Below are 15936 nucleotides of genomic sequence, written 5' to 3' on the forward strand. Positions count from 1 at the left end.
GATACATCGAGACCCCAGGCTTAGGCTCCGAAGCAAATAAAGGGGAATAATTAAGGAATGAAGGAAAAATAACTTGAGTCCAGACCTTGATATGAAATTCAATGGCCAAAGGATTTGCATGCTTTGTCTTGGCTTCAGCAGGCTTTAGCATAAACTGGCAGGCAAACTCAATAACTCTGCTTTCTCTCTTTCTCTTGCTATACTGTCAGGCAAGCTTAAATACTCTGTTTTCTTTCTCTGTGTTGCACTAAACTCTGCTTAGGTCTGTTTTATGTACTTTAAGTCAGTTCTGGTATCCTTGGATGGGGTGCCTTGGGCTGTTATTCCCCTCCTGACACTCAGTAAATAACTTATCTTCAGCTGAAGAACAATTCCTCTTTCTGATTTCTCTTATAGCCACCGAAGAACAATTTTCTCAGGTCTCTATGGCTTCCAGACATCTTCTTCCATGGTCAGCAGTGGTTAGGTTGCTCTGGCTTATATTGGCAAGACTGAGGACGTTCCCCTCTCCCCCCTTACTTCTCTACTGTCCAGACTAGACTCCAACTCGAACTAGAACTAACTTGAACTGCTGGCCCACCCTGCTGCCCAGAGGGGGGAGAATGGAATGGTGAGTTCATTCTATCTAACTGTAGCTCTGCCATTTACACTGCCACCTGCTGGTGAACCAGGCATATTACATGTAAGAACAGTTGCATAGTAATGATAGCATTGCATAATGTAGAGGACTTGGACAGAAATGACATTTATGTTAGCCCATTAGAGACAGTAGCAGGGTGTAGGAATGGTAACACCACTCCGGGGTGTAACAGGTACACTTCCACAAACATGTAAAGATCGGACGTTGATAGATCCCTTTTCTTTACATAAAAAAAGTCGACCCGTGGCACCTGATTGTCATCTAATTGATTGAATACGCCTTCAAATTATCCGCTAATCCCAAAGAGTCACATCCTTTTATTGCTCAGACATGTGATATTGGAGCATTTTCCTTAATAAATAAATGACTGATATTTGTGACTCATTTGTGTGATTTTGGTTTCCTTTATCTACTTTTAGGACTTATTTTAAAATCTAATTTAGTTTTAGGTCACATTTATGTACGTAACACCCCTCTGGGCAGCCCTCGGTGGGCAGGGTGTATGGTGGATGATCTCACCATTATTATGATGCAGTGCCTCCACCCAAATCTAGCTTGGAGCTCTATAGGATAGCAGGATGGTCTCTTCTGCCATAGGCCGACTTGGGAAACCCCTGCCCAGCTCAATACCCACTCGCCCGAGATAGGAGTTAACTAGTTGAGAAATGGTGAACAATGGTGAAGAACATCAAGATAATGCAATAAAAGGAACAACGGACAGATTGTGATTCTGTCTAAGGGAAACGCCAGGTGAAGGGGTAGGCTATCTGTAACAGAGAGCAGTGACTGGAGGTCACAAACTCTCCTCCAACAGAAAAATACTGCAGGGCATCTATGAGGGTCTCTTGGGACCTGAAGAGAATGGGGGGTGCAGGGGGGATTATCCATGAAGATTTGAGGTTATTTATGGAGATCTGTAGTGTTATATGGAGATATATAAGGATCTGTTAGGATCTCTTGGAATCTGAGAAGATCAGTGGGGGATTTGTGATGATCTATAATGATTTGTAGTTATCTATAGAGATCTGTAATGTTATCTGGAAATCTATAAGGGTCTCTGAGAGTCTGAAAGGATCTGTGAAGATTTTCTGGGATCTGAAGAGATCGGTGCGGATTTATGATCCTATATGATGATGTATGGCTATTTATGAAGAGCTGAAATGTGATATGAAAATCTATAAAGATTTGTGAGAATTTGTGTTGGGCGCAAATATTCGGCACTTCAAGAATTTGTGAATATTTAGAATATAGCGCTATATATTAGAATTTTCGAACATTCAACTTTTTTTTTTCATCTGAACCCATGATCCCTCCCTGCTTCTTGCTTGTGGGCCAATGAGAAGGCTGCAATGTCTTTGTCTGAGCTTAGCAACATCCCTAGCAACCAATAAGAAAGCTGCCCCCTCCCCCTTACTATATAAGAACCTCCCCAGCAGCCGTTCTCTGCAGTTTTCTGCAGTTCTGAGAGAGAGAGCAGTGACAGTTGCTGAGCTCTGTGCTTTCCACTCATTACACTAGATAGATAGTTAGTAGCTTATACAGTGCCTTGCAAAAGTATTCACCCCTTGACTTTTTTTTGTGTTTTGCTACATTACAGCCTTAAGTTCAATGTTTTGTTAATGGATCAGAACACAATCGTCTAAGTCAGTGAAGTGAAATGAGAAAAAAATATAAATAAAACTATTGTTTAGAAAAAGAAAACAGAAAATTGGCATGTGCGTATGTATTTACCCCCTTTGTTAGTAAGACCTTAAAAAGCTCTGGTGCAACCAATTGCCTTCAGCAGTCACATAATTAGTGACATGGTGTCACCTGTGTGCAATCTAAGTGTCACATCATCTGTCATTACATATACAAACCTTTTTTGAAAGGCCCCAGAGGCTGTAACACCTAAGCAAGAGGCCTCACTAACCAAACGCTGCCATTGAAGACCAAGGAACTCTCCAAACAAGTAAGGGACAATGTTGTCGAGAAGTACAAGTCAGGGTAGGTTATAAAAAATATCCAAATCTTTGATGATCCCCAGGAGCACCATCAAATCTATCATAACCAAATGGAAAGAACATGGGACAACAGCAAACCTGTCCAAGAACGGGCGCCCATCAAAACTGACGGACCGGGCAAGGAGGGCATTAATCCGAGAGGCAGCACAGAGACCTAAGGTAACCCTGGAGGATCTGCAGAGTTCCACAGCAGAGACTGGAGGATCTGTACATAGGACGACAATAAGCCGTACACTCCATAGAGTTGTGCTTTATGGCAGAGTGGCCAGAAGAAGCCATTACTGTCAGCTAAAGACAATAAGGCGCGTTGTGAGTTTGTGAAAAGGCCTGTGGGAGACTCCAAAATGTATGGAGGAAGGGGCTCTGGTCTGAGGAGACCCAAAATGTATGGAGGAAGGTGCTCTGGTCTGAGGAGACTAAAATGTATGGAGGAAGGTGCTCTGGTCTGAGGAGACTAAAATGGAACTTTTCGGCCATCAAAGAAAACGCTATGTCTGGTGCAAACCCAACACATCACATTACCCAAAGAACACCATCCCACAGTGAGACCTGGTGGTGGCAGCATCATACTGGGGGGATGGGAAACTGGTCGGAGCTGAGGGAAAGATGGATGGTGCTAAATACAGGGATATTCTTGAGAAAAACCTGTCCCGCTCTGTGCGTGATCTGAGGCTAGGACGGAGGCTCACCTTCCAGCAGGACAATGGCCCCAAACACACGGCTACAGCAACACTTGACTGGTTGAAGGGGAAACATTTAAATGTCTTGGCCGAGTCACAGCCCAGATCTCAGTCCAATAGAAGATCTGTGGTCAGACGTAAAGATCGCTGTTCACAAGCGCAAACATCCAACCTGAAGGAGCCGGAGCCGTTCTGCAAGGAGGAACGGCAACAATCCCAGCGGTCAGATGTGGCGAACTGCTCATAGAGACTTATCCAAAGCGACTCGGAGCTGTGATTGCTGCAAAAGGGGCTCTACAAAGTACTGACTACAGGGGGTGAATAGTTCTGCACATTGACTGTAGGGGGTGAATAGTTCTGCACATTGACTGTAGGGGGTGAATAGTTCTGCACATTGACCTTTTCTGTTATTTTGTCCTATTTGTTGTTTGCTACACAATAAATAAAAAAAACATCTTCATAGTTGTCGGCAGGTTCTGTAATTACATGATGCAAATCCTCAAACAATCCATGTAAATTCCAGGTTGTGAGGCACCAAAATAAAATAAATGTCAAGGGGGTGAATACTTTTGCAAGGCACTGTATATATGATACAAATAGTCAGTGCAGGTTATATCCTGATATAGTGGAGCTGTTGCAGTGCAGGGTGTTAGGCAGTGTGATAGGTTCTGCTGTCCATACATACAGCTACAGCCATAGCGCTGTGATGTCACAACAATACTTAGTGCACCAATCAGTAATATGTAGTCAAACCTGCTAAAATATGAAGTTTCACATCATTCGCATCGTTAATTGGCGATTTCTCAATCGGGAATATATTGGAACGCTCTATCTGCATATAAAGCCATTTTTATGTTCTGCCGACCATTGTCTCCAGTCTCAGGAAACTTCGAGCAGCTTGGAAAATGTAGCAAAAGTGACCCACGGCTGTATTGTGTGCGCATCATGCGAATATTACATTGCCGAATTTTGCAATTAAGAAAATAATCGCAAATTCTCCAATTCGCGAATACATGAAAAATATTCTACAAAATATTAGCAAAATATCACAAATGTGAATATTGCCCCTGCCGCTCATCACTAGTGAGAATCCATATGGATCTAACATGATCTGATGGGATTATTTGAAATCGTGAAGCAGGATAACATGAGACTGTCAATATTTAGTTCCATTTTTACTTCAAATCCCTGCACACTGATCATATGAGAGAGCAGAGTATTATATTATTATACAAAGTGAAGTCACACTATTATGAACACTTCCTACATTCAACGTCGGCAACAAGTACTGTAAGTCTGATATGCTGAGATGCCTCGGTGAGTATATAAGGTATATTAAACGCTGTCTGCACACATAGCCCTCGGTGGGTATATAAGGTGTGATAGGCTGTCTGCACACATCCCTCGGTGGTATATAAGGGGTGTGATAGGCTGTCTGCACCCATATTCCTCAGTGGGTATATAAGGGGTGTGATAGGCTGTCTGCACCCATATTCCTCGGTGGGTATAGAAGGGGTGTGATAGGCTGTCTGCACCCATATTCCTCGGTGGGTATAGAAGGTGTGATAGGCTGTCTTCACACATATCCCTCAGTGGAAATATAAGGTGTGATAGGCTGTCTGCACACATAGCGCTCAGTGGGTATATAAGGTGTGATAGGCTGTCTGCACACATATACCTCAGTGGGTATATAAGGTGTGATAGGCTGTCTGCACACATATACCTCAGTGGAAATATAAGGTGTGATGGGCTGTCTGCACACATATCCCTCAGTGGAAATATAAGGTGTGATAGGCTGTCTGCACGCATATCCCTCAGTGGAAATATAAGGTGTGATAGGCTGTCTGCACACATATCCCTCAGTAGGTATATAAGGGGTGTGATAGGCTGTCTGCACACATATTCCTCAGTGGGTATATAAGGTGTGATAGGCTGTCTGCACACATATTCCTCAGTGGGTATATAAGGTGTGATAGGCTGCCTGCACACATATTCCTCAGTGGGTATATAAGGTCTGATAGGCTGTCTGCACACATATCCTTTGGTGGGCATATAAGGTGTGTGATAGGCTGTCTGCACACATATCCCTCGGTGGGTATATAACGTGTGATAGGCTGTCTGCACACATATCCCTCGGTGGGTATTTCAAGTGTGATAGGCTGTCTGCACACATGTCCCTCGGTGGGTATATAAGGTGTGATAGGCTGTCTGCACACATAGCCCTTGGTGGGTATATAAGGGGTGTGATAGGCTGTCTGCACACATAGTCCTCGGTGGGTATATAAGGGGTGTGATAGGCTGTCTGCACACATATCCTTTAGTGGGTATATAAGGTGTGATAAGCTTTCTGCACACATGTCCCTCGGTGGGTATATAGGGTGTGATAGGCTGTCTGCACATATATCCCTCAGTGGTATATACAGGGTGTGATAGGCTGTCTGCACACATATCCCTCGGTGGGTATATAAGGTGTGATAGGCTGTCTGCACACATATCTCTCAGTGGGTATATAAGGGGTGTGAAATGGCTGTCTGCACACATATCCCTCGGTGGGTATATAAGGTGTGATAGGCTGTCTGCACACATGTCCCTCGTGGGTATATATAAGGTGTGATAGGCTGTCTGCACTTATATCCCTCGGTGGGTATATAAGGGGTGTGAAATGGCTTTCTGCACACATATCCCTCGGTGGGTATTTCAAGTGTGATAGGCTGTCTGCACACATATCCCTCGTTGGTTATATAGGGTGTGATAAGCTGTCTGCACACATACCCTTTAGTGGGTATATAAGGTGTGATAAGCTGTCTGCACACATGTCCCTCGGTGGGTATATAAGGTGTGATAGGCTGTCTGCACATATATCCCTCAGTGGGAATATAAGGTGTGATAGGCTGTCTGCACACATATCCCTCGGTAGGCATGTAAGGGGTATGATAGGCTGTCTGCACACATATCTCTCACAAATGGTTGCCAGCAGACGAACAGGAAAAGCATCCAATCAGCTTACACTCCTGGCAATCAGTCTCTAACAGCATACAGGGAATCCCCCCAATAACGAGACAAGGCTCCGTCTTGAGGGTCAGCAGTGGTCTGATGTGCTGGCACACCCAGCCTGGTTTTTATTACAGTTTTGCAAATACAGAACAGATACAACACATCCCCACAATGCATCATGGTTTCCTCCTCTCTGTCCCAGAGACAACCGAAGGCAATCCAATTATCTCTCAGGACAAAGGGGAGATCGCCAATACACATGTGGAGACAACAGGACAGACATCACCATTTAAACACACAATGGCACACCCCCACAGCAAACACAGACATTTAACATATCCCCAGATAGCTCAAGTCTGAGTGCATATCATTAGGTGAATGGCACTCAGAATACACGAATACAATAATATTAGCTATCTGGGTGCCCTCACATAACATACAATTTAACCGAACGCATAATAACATAAAATACAATTCTACAGACAGATTTAAGCTGTGCGGCCGGTCTGTCTTCTCCTTTACAGTTACTATGGGCCATAATCCCAGGGCAGGAGGCTGGTAAACAGCCCTCTCCAAAACCCAGTGGCGAGGTTGGTTTCGCCACAGGTTTGATAGGCTGTCTGCACACATATCCCTCAGTGTGTATATAAGGTGTGATAGGCTGTCTGCACACATATCCCTTAGTGTGTATATAAGGTGTGATAGGCTGTCTGCACACATCCCTCAGTGGGTATATAAGGTGTGATAGGCTGTCTGCACACATATCCCTTAGTGTGTATATAAGGTGTGATAGGCTGTCTGCACACATATCCTTTAGTGGGTATATAAGTTGTGATAGGCTGTCTACACACATATCCCTCGGTGGGTATATAAGGTGTGTGATAGGCTATCTGCACACATATTCCTCAGTGGGTATATAAGGTGTGATAGGCTGTCTACACACATATCCCTCGGTGGGTATATAAGGTGTGTGATAGGCTATCTGCACACATATTCCTCAGTGGGTATATAAGTTGTGATAGGCTGTCTACACACATATCCCTCGGTGGGTATATAAGGTGTGATAGGCTGTCTGCACACATATCCCTCGGTGGGTATATAAGGTGTGATAGGCTGTCTGCACACATATCCCTCGGTGGGTATATAAAGTGTGTGATAGGCTCTCTGCACACATATCCCTCGGTGGGTATATAAGGTGTGATAGGCTGTCTGCACACATATCCCTCGGTGGGTATATAAGGTGTGATAGGCTGTCTGCACACATATCCCTCGGTGGGTATATAAGGGGTTTATAGGCTGTCTGCTCACATATCCCTCGATGGGTATATAAGGGGTGTGATAGGCTGTCTGCACAGATATCCCTCAGTGAGTATATAAGGTGTGTGATAGGCTGTCTGTACACATATCCCTCGGTGGGTATATAAGGTGTGATAGGCTGTCTGCTCACATATCCCTCGGTGGGTATATAAGGTGTGATATGCTGTCTGCACACATATCCCTCGGTGGGCTGAAAAGGCTTCAATTTTTACTGCACTATCGGTATTGGATCTCCGCTGATTGGAAAAGGGATGTCTTCTTCGATGAGTCACGCTTTGTGCTTCATGGAAAGGATAGACGTTGGCATGTCAGGTGAGAAACATCAGAAAGAGAACACTCTGCAACCATTGCTGGAGCAACACAAGCTGGTGGTGGCAGCATTGTGATCTGGGGAAGGTTTTCCTGGCATTCTCTGGGCCATCTCATCTATGTAGAAGGCATTCTCAAGTGATCTGGTTATTATGAATCCATCCTTGCAGATCATGTACACCCATACATGATGATTGTCTCCCCTGGGGCGAATGGGATCTTCCAGTAAGAAAAAGTGACATGACACACAGCTAGAAATGTCTGACATTGGTTGGAAGAGCATGACCAAGACTTTCAAGTATTACCCTGGCCTCCTTATTTCCCAGACCTGAACCCAATTGAGCAACTATGGGACCATCTCTATGGTCGTGTTCTCTCTAGGGATCTCCCCAGCCTAGCATGGCTTCAGATCCTTGTGACAACCTACAATACCAGGACCTTATAGAGTCACTCCCGACCCGTCTAGCTGCTGTACGTGCTACACACAGTGGTTACTCTGGAGATTAGCTGCTGGTCAGAATAATGGGACTCCACTGTGTACATCACTTTGGCAAATTGACTGATTTATTTACATAAAATATTTATCATTTAAATTTTGCTTTCTTCATGATCCACGTGTAAATAGATACGATTAGCAGCTTGTGGCTGTGACCATTTTCAGCCTAAAGACCACCAATGCGGAATGGGGGTTGGGACTTTCAAAATAATCGTCTGGATGTCTGAGTTGAGGATGTAAAACTACATAAATGTCTTATCGGTGCTACATCTCAATATGTGGAGGTTGGAGGTCTATAGAAGCTTCTGGTTGACCTGGAGCTTTTTCAGGACACAGTCTCGAATTTGCTTTGTCTTCACACCATAGATTATTGGGTTTAAGAATGCTGGGAACAAAATGTAGATGTTTGCTAGGAAGATGTGGACATTATGCGGAATTGTCTTCTGTCCAAACCTATAAGACACAAAGGTAAATATTCCAGGCAGATAGGCGGCCATAATGACACAAATGTGGGAGGTACATGTTCCAATCGCCTTGTGGCGAGCCGCCCTGGACGGCAACCTAAATATGGCCCCTAAGATCATTGTATAAGAAAGTCCAATAAACAACAGATCAAAGCCAGTGACAGAAAGAGACAACACAAGGCCGTAAATACTGTTCACCCTCGTATCTCCACAAGCCACATTCACCACGGCCATGTGGTCACAGTATGAGTGCAACACAACATATCCACCGCAATAGTGCAACCTACTGACCAGTACTGGGATGGGAAAAATGGTGACAAAGGCTCTGACCAGAATGACAGTTGCAATTTTTTCCAAAACAGCAAAAGTGAGAATGGACGTGTATCTGAGCGGGGAACAGATGGCGATATACCGGTCATACGCCATGGCAGTCAAGATTCCTGACTCCATCACTGCCAGGAAGTGGACAAAAAACATCTGGGTGAGACAAGAAGAAGCATCAATAAGGCCATCGTTCCCCCAGAAGATTTTCAGCATCTTTGGAACAGTGGAGCTGGTAAAGGCCAGGTCGTTTAGCGCCAGCATTGCCAGAAAGAAGTACATGGGTCCATGGAGGGTCTTCTCAGTGCAGATTATATAGGACATTGAGGAGTTTCCAAGGACAGCCAAGATATAGAGTAGGCAGAAGGAAATCGACGTCAAAATGCTAAGATCCTCCAGCCCGGGGATTCCAATCAGGAAGAAGAAGGATGGCATGTGGGAGCTGGTGTTGAGAAGGAGCATTGGTCGCAACATAACGCATCAACCACTAGGAGAGAAATGAGACGTGTGGTCCATCATTCTCTGTATCAGCGGAGGCACTGAAGACACGGGGAAGAACTTAGAAATATAGCAATTACAATTGATGAAGGCTGGCAGAGGAGATATTATAAGAGTGCTCTGCACAGATCATGTTGGCTGGAAACATCCCCCCCAAAAAAGCTGATCACATGATGTCTGATTGATGGGGCCCTGTTAATCAGCTGTGATCTGTGGGTGAATAAAAGAGAAATGAAAAATTGCACAGTTCTAGCTGATATCAATGAGTTGTCCATGTAATGTTTGGATGTTTCGGGTCCTCCAGTGAGAGAAGCTCTTTGTAGCTGCTCTATCTCATTACTGGGGTCTGAATTGGACTTTTAACTATTACAGGTCATTACGTCCTGTCCTGGAGGAGTGGTGACCCCAAGTGACCTAAAGACAAAGTTCCTCAATTTAAAGGGACCCCCTTCCCTGGAGCTTGTGTCATGCAATGTATGTAATGTGTCCTGTACACCGAGGGGAGCCGAGCGTCACGCTGCAGTCGGACACCAGTAGAAGTCAATGGAGACCAAGGCATGTAGCTATTCCCAGTCACTGCTATATGTACTGTAACTGGTAAAGCCTCCAGTCACACAGCAATCACACCCCAATCACAGAGCAATCATACCCCAATCACACATCACTTATTTTCCAGTGACGCTGTAGTCATATTGTAGTTCTGGCTTCATGGATAATATAAACAACTGTGCTCAAACGTTAATTAAAATATAATATAACAGTCAGATCCTATAATATAACAGTCAGATCAGTATAATATAACAGTCAGATCCGTATAATATAACAGTCAGATCGTATAATATAACAGTCAGATCCGTATAATATAACAGTCAGATCCTAAAATATAACAGTCAGATCTGTATAATATAGCAGTCAGATCCTAAAATATAACAGTCAGATCCTAAAATATAAGTCAGATCCTATAATATAACAGTCAGATCCTATAATATAACAGTCAGATCCTATAATATAACAGTCAGATCCTAAAATTAACAGTCAGATCGTAAACTATAACAGTCGGATCCGTATAATATAACAGTCAGATCCTATAATATAACAGTCAGATCCTATAATATAACAGTCAGATCCTAAAATATAACAGTCAGATCCTATAATATAACAGTCAGATCCTATAATATAACAGTCAGATCCTAAAATATAACAGTCAGATCCATATAATATAACAGTCAGATCCTATAATATAACAGTCAGATCCTATAATATAACAGTCAGATCCTAAAATATAAGTCAGATCCTATAATATAACAGTCAGATCCTAAAATATAACAGTCAGATCCGTATAACAGTCAGATCCGTATAATATAACAGTCAGATCCTATAATATAACAGTCAGATCCTAAAATATAGCAGTCAGATCCTATAATTTAACAGTCAGATCAGTATAATATAACAGTCAGATCCGTATAATATAACAATCAGATCATTATTAGTGTTGATCGAGCACCAAAATGCTCGGGTGTTCGGGTGCTCTGGCCAAACACATCGGGATGCTCGGGTGCTCTACAGAGCGCTTGAGCACAATGGAAGTCAATGGGAGAACCTGAGCATTAAACCAGGCACCGCCTGCTCTGAAGAGGGGATGGTGTCTAGTTCATAGAAAAAGGTTAGAAATTGATGGAAACACCACTGGAATGGTTTGGGAACAGCATGGGGAGGATGTCTGGATGCATCTTGGACTCCCATTACCTATGATATACAATAGACAACCACACAAAGGCTATATGCCAAAAGCTAGGTATGTATAAGCCATCAACCTATCCATGAGACAGATACAGTCAGCATACCTTACCCTGTGCACTATGAGACATTCCAAACCAGCTCTCATCTGACTGAGAGCCAGTAAGCCTTTGTCACGGCTGAGGACGGGGAAAATCCTCAGCCGTGCGATGCCAGATGATGTTAACCCCTGCTCGGCCAGAACGACAGAATTAGGGAGCAGGTCACCTCCTAATCGCATCCCGAATCTGTCCCTAACTCCCAGCTGCATGGGCCGACCTTTAAGGTAGGAGGACCCATGCTCAGGAACCTCGGATCCCTACTCACCCTCCGACCGGTCCCTGAACTAGGAGTGACTAGTGACTAGGTATATTTTTACTGTTCGCAACTTCAACAAGATCCTTAATAAACACAGTCCTGATCAAAAGTTTATAAAAAAAAAAAATCCTATTTAGCATGGCTGGATCTTAACAAGGTTCCAAGTAGAGCTTCAACATGCAACAAGAAGAAATGGGAGTGAGACAAGACATTTTTTGAGCATTAAATTTAATGAAAACAATGAATAAACTGAAACAGGCTGTTTTTCAGCTGATCCATAGTCTAGGACCACATACCTTTAACCCCCTCAGCCCCGCTAGCTGAAACACCCTTAATGACCAGGCCACTTTTTACACTTCTGCACTACACTACTTTCACTGTTTATTGCTCGGTCATGCAACTTACCACCCAAATGAATTTTACCTCCTTTTCTTCTCACTAATAGAGCTTTCATTTGGTGGTATTTCACTGCTGCTGACATTTTTACTTTTTTTGTTATTAATCGAAATTTGTGCAAAAAAATGAAATTTTTCACTTTCAGTTGTGAAATTTTTCAAAAAAAATGACATCTATATATAAATGTTTCCCTAAATTTATTGCTTTACATGTCTTTGATAAAAAAAATGTTTGGGTAAAAAAAAAAAATGGTTTGGGTAAAAGTTATAGCATTTACAAACTATGGTACAAAAAATGGTACAAAAATGTGAATTTCCGCTTTTTGAAGCAGCTCTGGCTTTCTGAGCACCTGTCATGTTTCCTGAGGTTCTACAATGCCCAGACAGTAGAAACACCCCACAAATGACCCCATTTCAGAAAGTAGACACCCTACGGTATTCGCTGATGGGCATAGTGAGTTCATAGAACTTTTTATTTTTTGTCACAAGTTAGCGGAAAATTATGAATTTTTTTATTTATTTTTTATTTTCATTACAAAGTCTCACATTCCACTAACTTGTGACAAAAAATAAAAACTTCCATGAACTCACTATGCCCATCATAAAATACCTTGGGGTGTCTTCTTTCCAAAATGGGGTCACTTGTGGGGTAGTTATACTGCCCTGGCATTTTAGGGGCCCAAATGCGTGCAAAGTAGTTTGAAATCAAAATCTGTAAAAAATGACCGGTGAAATCCGAAAGGTGCTCTTTGGAATGTGGGCACCTTTGCCCACCTAGGCTGCAAAAAAGTGTCACACATGTGGTATCGCCGTACTCAGGAGAAGTTGGGGAATGTGTTTTGGGGTGTCATTTTACATATACCCATGCTGGGTGAGATAAATATCTTGGTCAAATGCCAACTTTGTATAAAAAAATGGGAAAAGTTGTCTTTTGCCAAGATATTTCTCTCACCCAGCATTGGTATATGTAAAATGACACCCAAAAACACATTCCCCAACTTCTCCTGAGTACGGCGATACCACATGTGTCACACTTTTTTTCAGCCTAGGTGGGCAAAGGGGCACACATTCCAAAGAGCACCTTTCGGATTTCACTGGCCATTTTTTACAGATTTTGATTTCAAACTACTTCGCACACATTTGGGCCCCTAAAAAGCCAGGGCAGTATAACTACCCCACAAGTGACCCCATTTTGTATTTTCTCACAAAGTCTCCCTTTCCGCTAACTTGGGACAAAAATTTAAATCTTTCATGGACTCAATATGCCCCTCACGGAATACCTTGGGGTGTCTTCTTTCCAAAATGGGGTCACACGTGGGGTATTTATACTGCCCTGGCATTTTAGGGGCCCTAAAGCGTGAGAAGAAGTCTGGAATATAAATGTCTAAAAAAAAATCGCATTTGGATTCCGTGAGGGGTATGGTGAGTTCATGTGAGATTTTATTTTTGGACACAAGTTAGTGGAATATGAGACTTTGTAAGAAAAAATTAAAATAAATCCATGGATGCGTGGATCCGTAAAACACATACGGACATCTGAATGGAGCCTTACGGGGGGTGATCAATGACAGGGGGGTGATCAATGACAGAGGGGTGATCAGGGAGTCTATATGGGGTGATCAGGGGTTCATAAGGGGTTAATAAGTGACAGGGGGGGTGTAGTGTAGCGTAGTGGTGGTTGGTGCTACTTTAGTGAGCCTCTGGTGGTCGATCCCAGCAAAGGGGACCACCAGAGGACCAGGTAGCAGGTATATTAGACGCTGTTATCAAAACAGCGTCTAATATACCTGTTAGGGGTTAAAAAAATTGCATCTACAGCCTGCCAGCGAACGATCGCCGCTGGCAGGCTGGAGATCCACTCGCTTACCTTCCGTTCCTGTGAACGCGCGCGCCTGTGTGCGCGCGTTCACAGGAAGTTTAGCCTCTCGCGAGATGATGCACGGATGTGTACAGGAGGAATGAATCGACCGCCTCCAGGGCGCATCCGTGCGTTAGGCGGTCTGGAGGCGGTTAAAAGGCCAAATCTGTGCAAAGATGTGGATTCATTATCATTTTCTGTCAGGTAGTCACAGGTTGTGATGGCAAAGGCAAAAAAACTCTCCCTTTTTGAACGTGGTCGGGTTGTTGAACTGCATAAGCAGGGTCTCTCACAGCGTGCCATCGCTGCTGAGGGGGGACGCAGTAAGACAGTCATTTGGAATTTCTTACATTCTTAAATGATCCTGAGGGTTATGGAACAGATAAGTCAAATGAAAGACCCAAAAAAATTTCCTCAGCACTGAGCCGAAGGATGCAATTGGCTGTCCGTCAAGACACTGGACGATCCTCGACCCAAATTAAGGCCCTTACTGGTGCTGACTGCAGCCCCATAACCATCAGACGGCATCTGAGACTGAAGGGCTTCAAAAACAAAAAACGTCTTCACAGACCTCGTCTCCTTGAACGCCACAGAACTGCTCGTTTGGACTTTGCAAGAGAGCACCAAACATGGGACATTCAAAGGTGGAAGAAAGTTTTATTCTCTGATGAGAAAAAATTTAACCTTGATGGTCCTGATGGTTTTCAACGTTACTGGCATGACAAGCAGATCCCACCTGAGATGTTTTCTATGCGCCACAGTGGAGGGGGCGCCATAATGGTCTGGGGTGCTTTTTCCTTCAGTGGAACAATGGAGCTTCAGGAAGTGCAGGGGCGTCAAACGGCCGCTGGCTATGTCCAGATGTTGCAGAGAGCATTCCTCATGACTGAGGGCCCTCGTCTGTGTGGTAATGCAACACGCCAGACCTGCAGGGTATAGACGAAGTGAGGTCACGGTTATGGGCAATCGAGGGTACTCACTGTATTTGAGAACCCTGGGCAGGCGCGTGGCAGTGAAGGAGAGGTAGACACGGTTCCTCTGGGGCACACTCTGTATATAGGGACCAGGCCTGATGGTGGATGAGGTGCCCTGGATGTTACAGGTATTTTAAGTGCCTGGGGCAAGGTCCCTGTTGGATTTGTGACGCCAGTGCTTTTGGACGGTGGCACACCGGTTGGTAGTTGGAATAATGTAGGTACACAGGTAGAATAGTGAACCAAACGTAATTTTACTGAACAATCCAACTTTGTACAGCAGGTAGTAGCACAGTCTTTCAATCACAGTTCCACAAGTAGGCTTATTCACAAAATGGCAGGCAATATTCATGCAAGATACGCAGAGGGTAAATTCCACAAGCACTCAGCAGCAGGTTGTACCTTTCCTCAGAATCAATGTACAGTGTCCTTTCTAGAACTCCTGCTCTGGCTTTATCTCCCAAGGCCCGGATGCCTAAAGGGTGGCTTAAATCCTTGGTTACTATCTTCCTCAGGTATTAGATTCTTGCTGCACTTTCTAGTTTCATCTGCCCATCAGGGTCACTTAGCTTACCCTGGATCGCCCTCTCTTGTAAAGTGGATGACTGTGGGCTTCTCCCAGGAGGTTGGGTCCTGCAACTGGGGTGTCTCTACTGAGCTAATCCTAGCCTCAGGAGCTTCAGGTGGACGAAGTGACTCCTCTAGTCCCCTGGAATGAACTAACACTTCCCTGTCTGGGCCTTCCTATATGTAACTAGGGCTCTCCAGCTCCCTCTAACGTCTGGGAGGCTAAACTACACCCTGACAGGCCTGACACCCAGATAATACAGGGAAAACAAGCACATGACATTTAATGCAATGCAACACATTAACCTGTGCAGTGCCCACCTTTA

The 15936-nt window shown here is 44.0% G+C and overlaps 1 protein-coding gene across 1 annotated transcript; it reads right to left on the reverse strand.

Moving 5' to 3' along the window:
- Window positions 1-8732: 8732 nt before the first annotated feature.
- Window positions 8733-9698, reverse strand: LOC122932223 (olfactory receptor 52K1-like). Its single transcript, XM_044286516.1, has one exon. It carries the CDS (start codon window positions 9696-9698, stop codon window positions 8733-8735), a length of 966 nt encoding a protein of 321 aa, XP_044142451.1.
- Between the last annotated feature and the right edge of the window lie 6238 nt (window positions 9699-15936).

The sequence above is a fragment of the Bufo gargarizans genome, chromosome 3 (assembly GCF_014858855.1).
Source record: "Bufo gargarizans isolate SCDJY-AF-19 chromosome 3, ASM1485885v1, whole genome shotgun sequence".
NCBI classification, from domain to species: domain Eukaryota; kingdom Metazoa; phylum Chordata; class Amphibia; order Anura; family Bufonidae; genus Bufo; species Bufo gargarizans.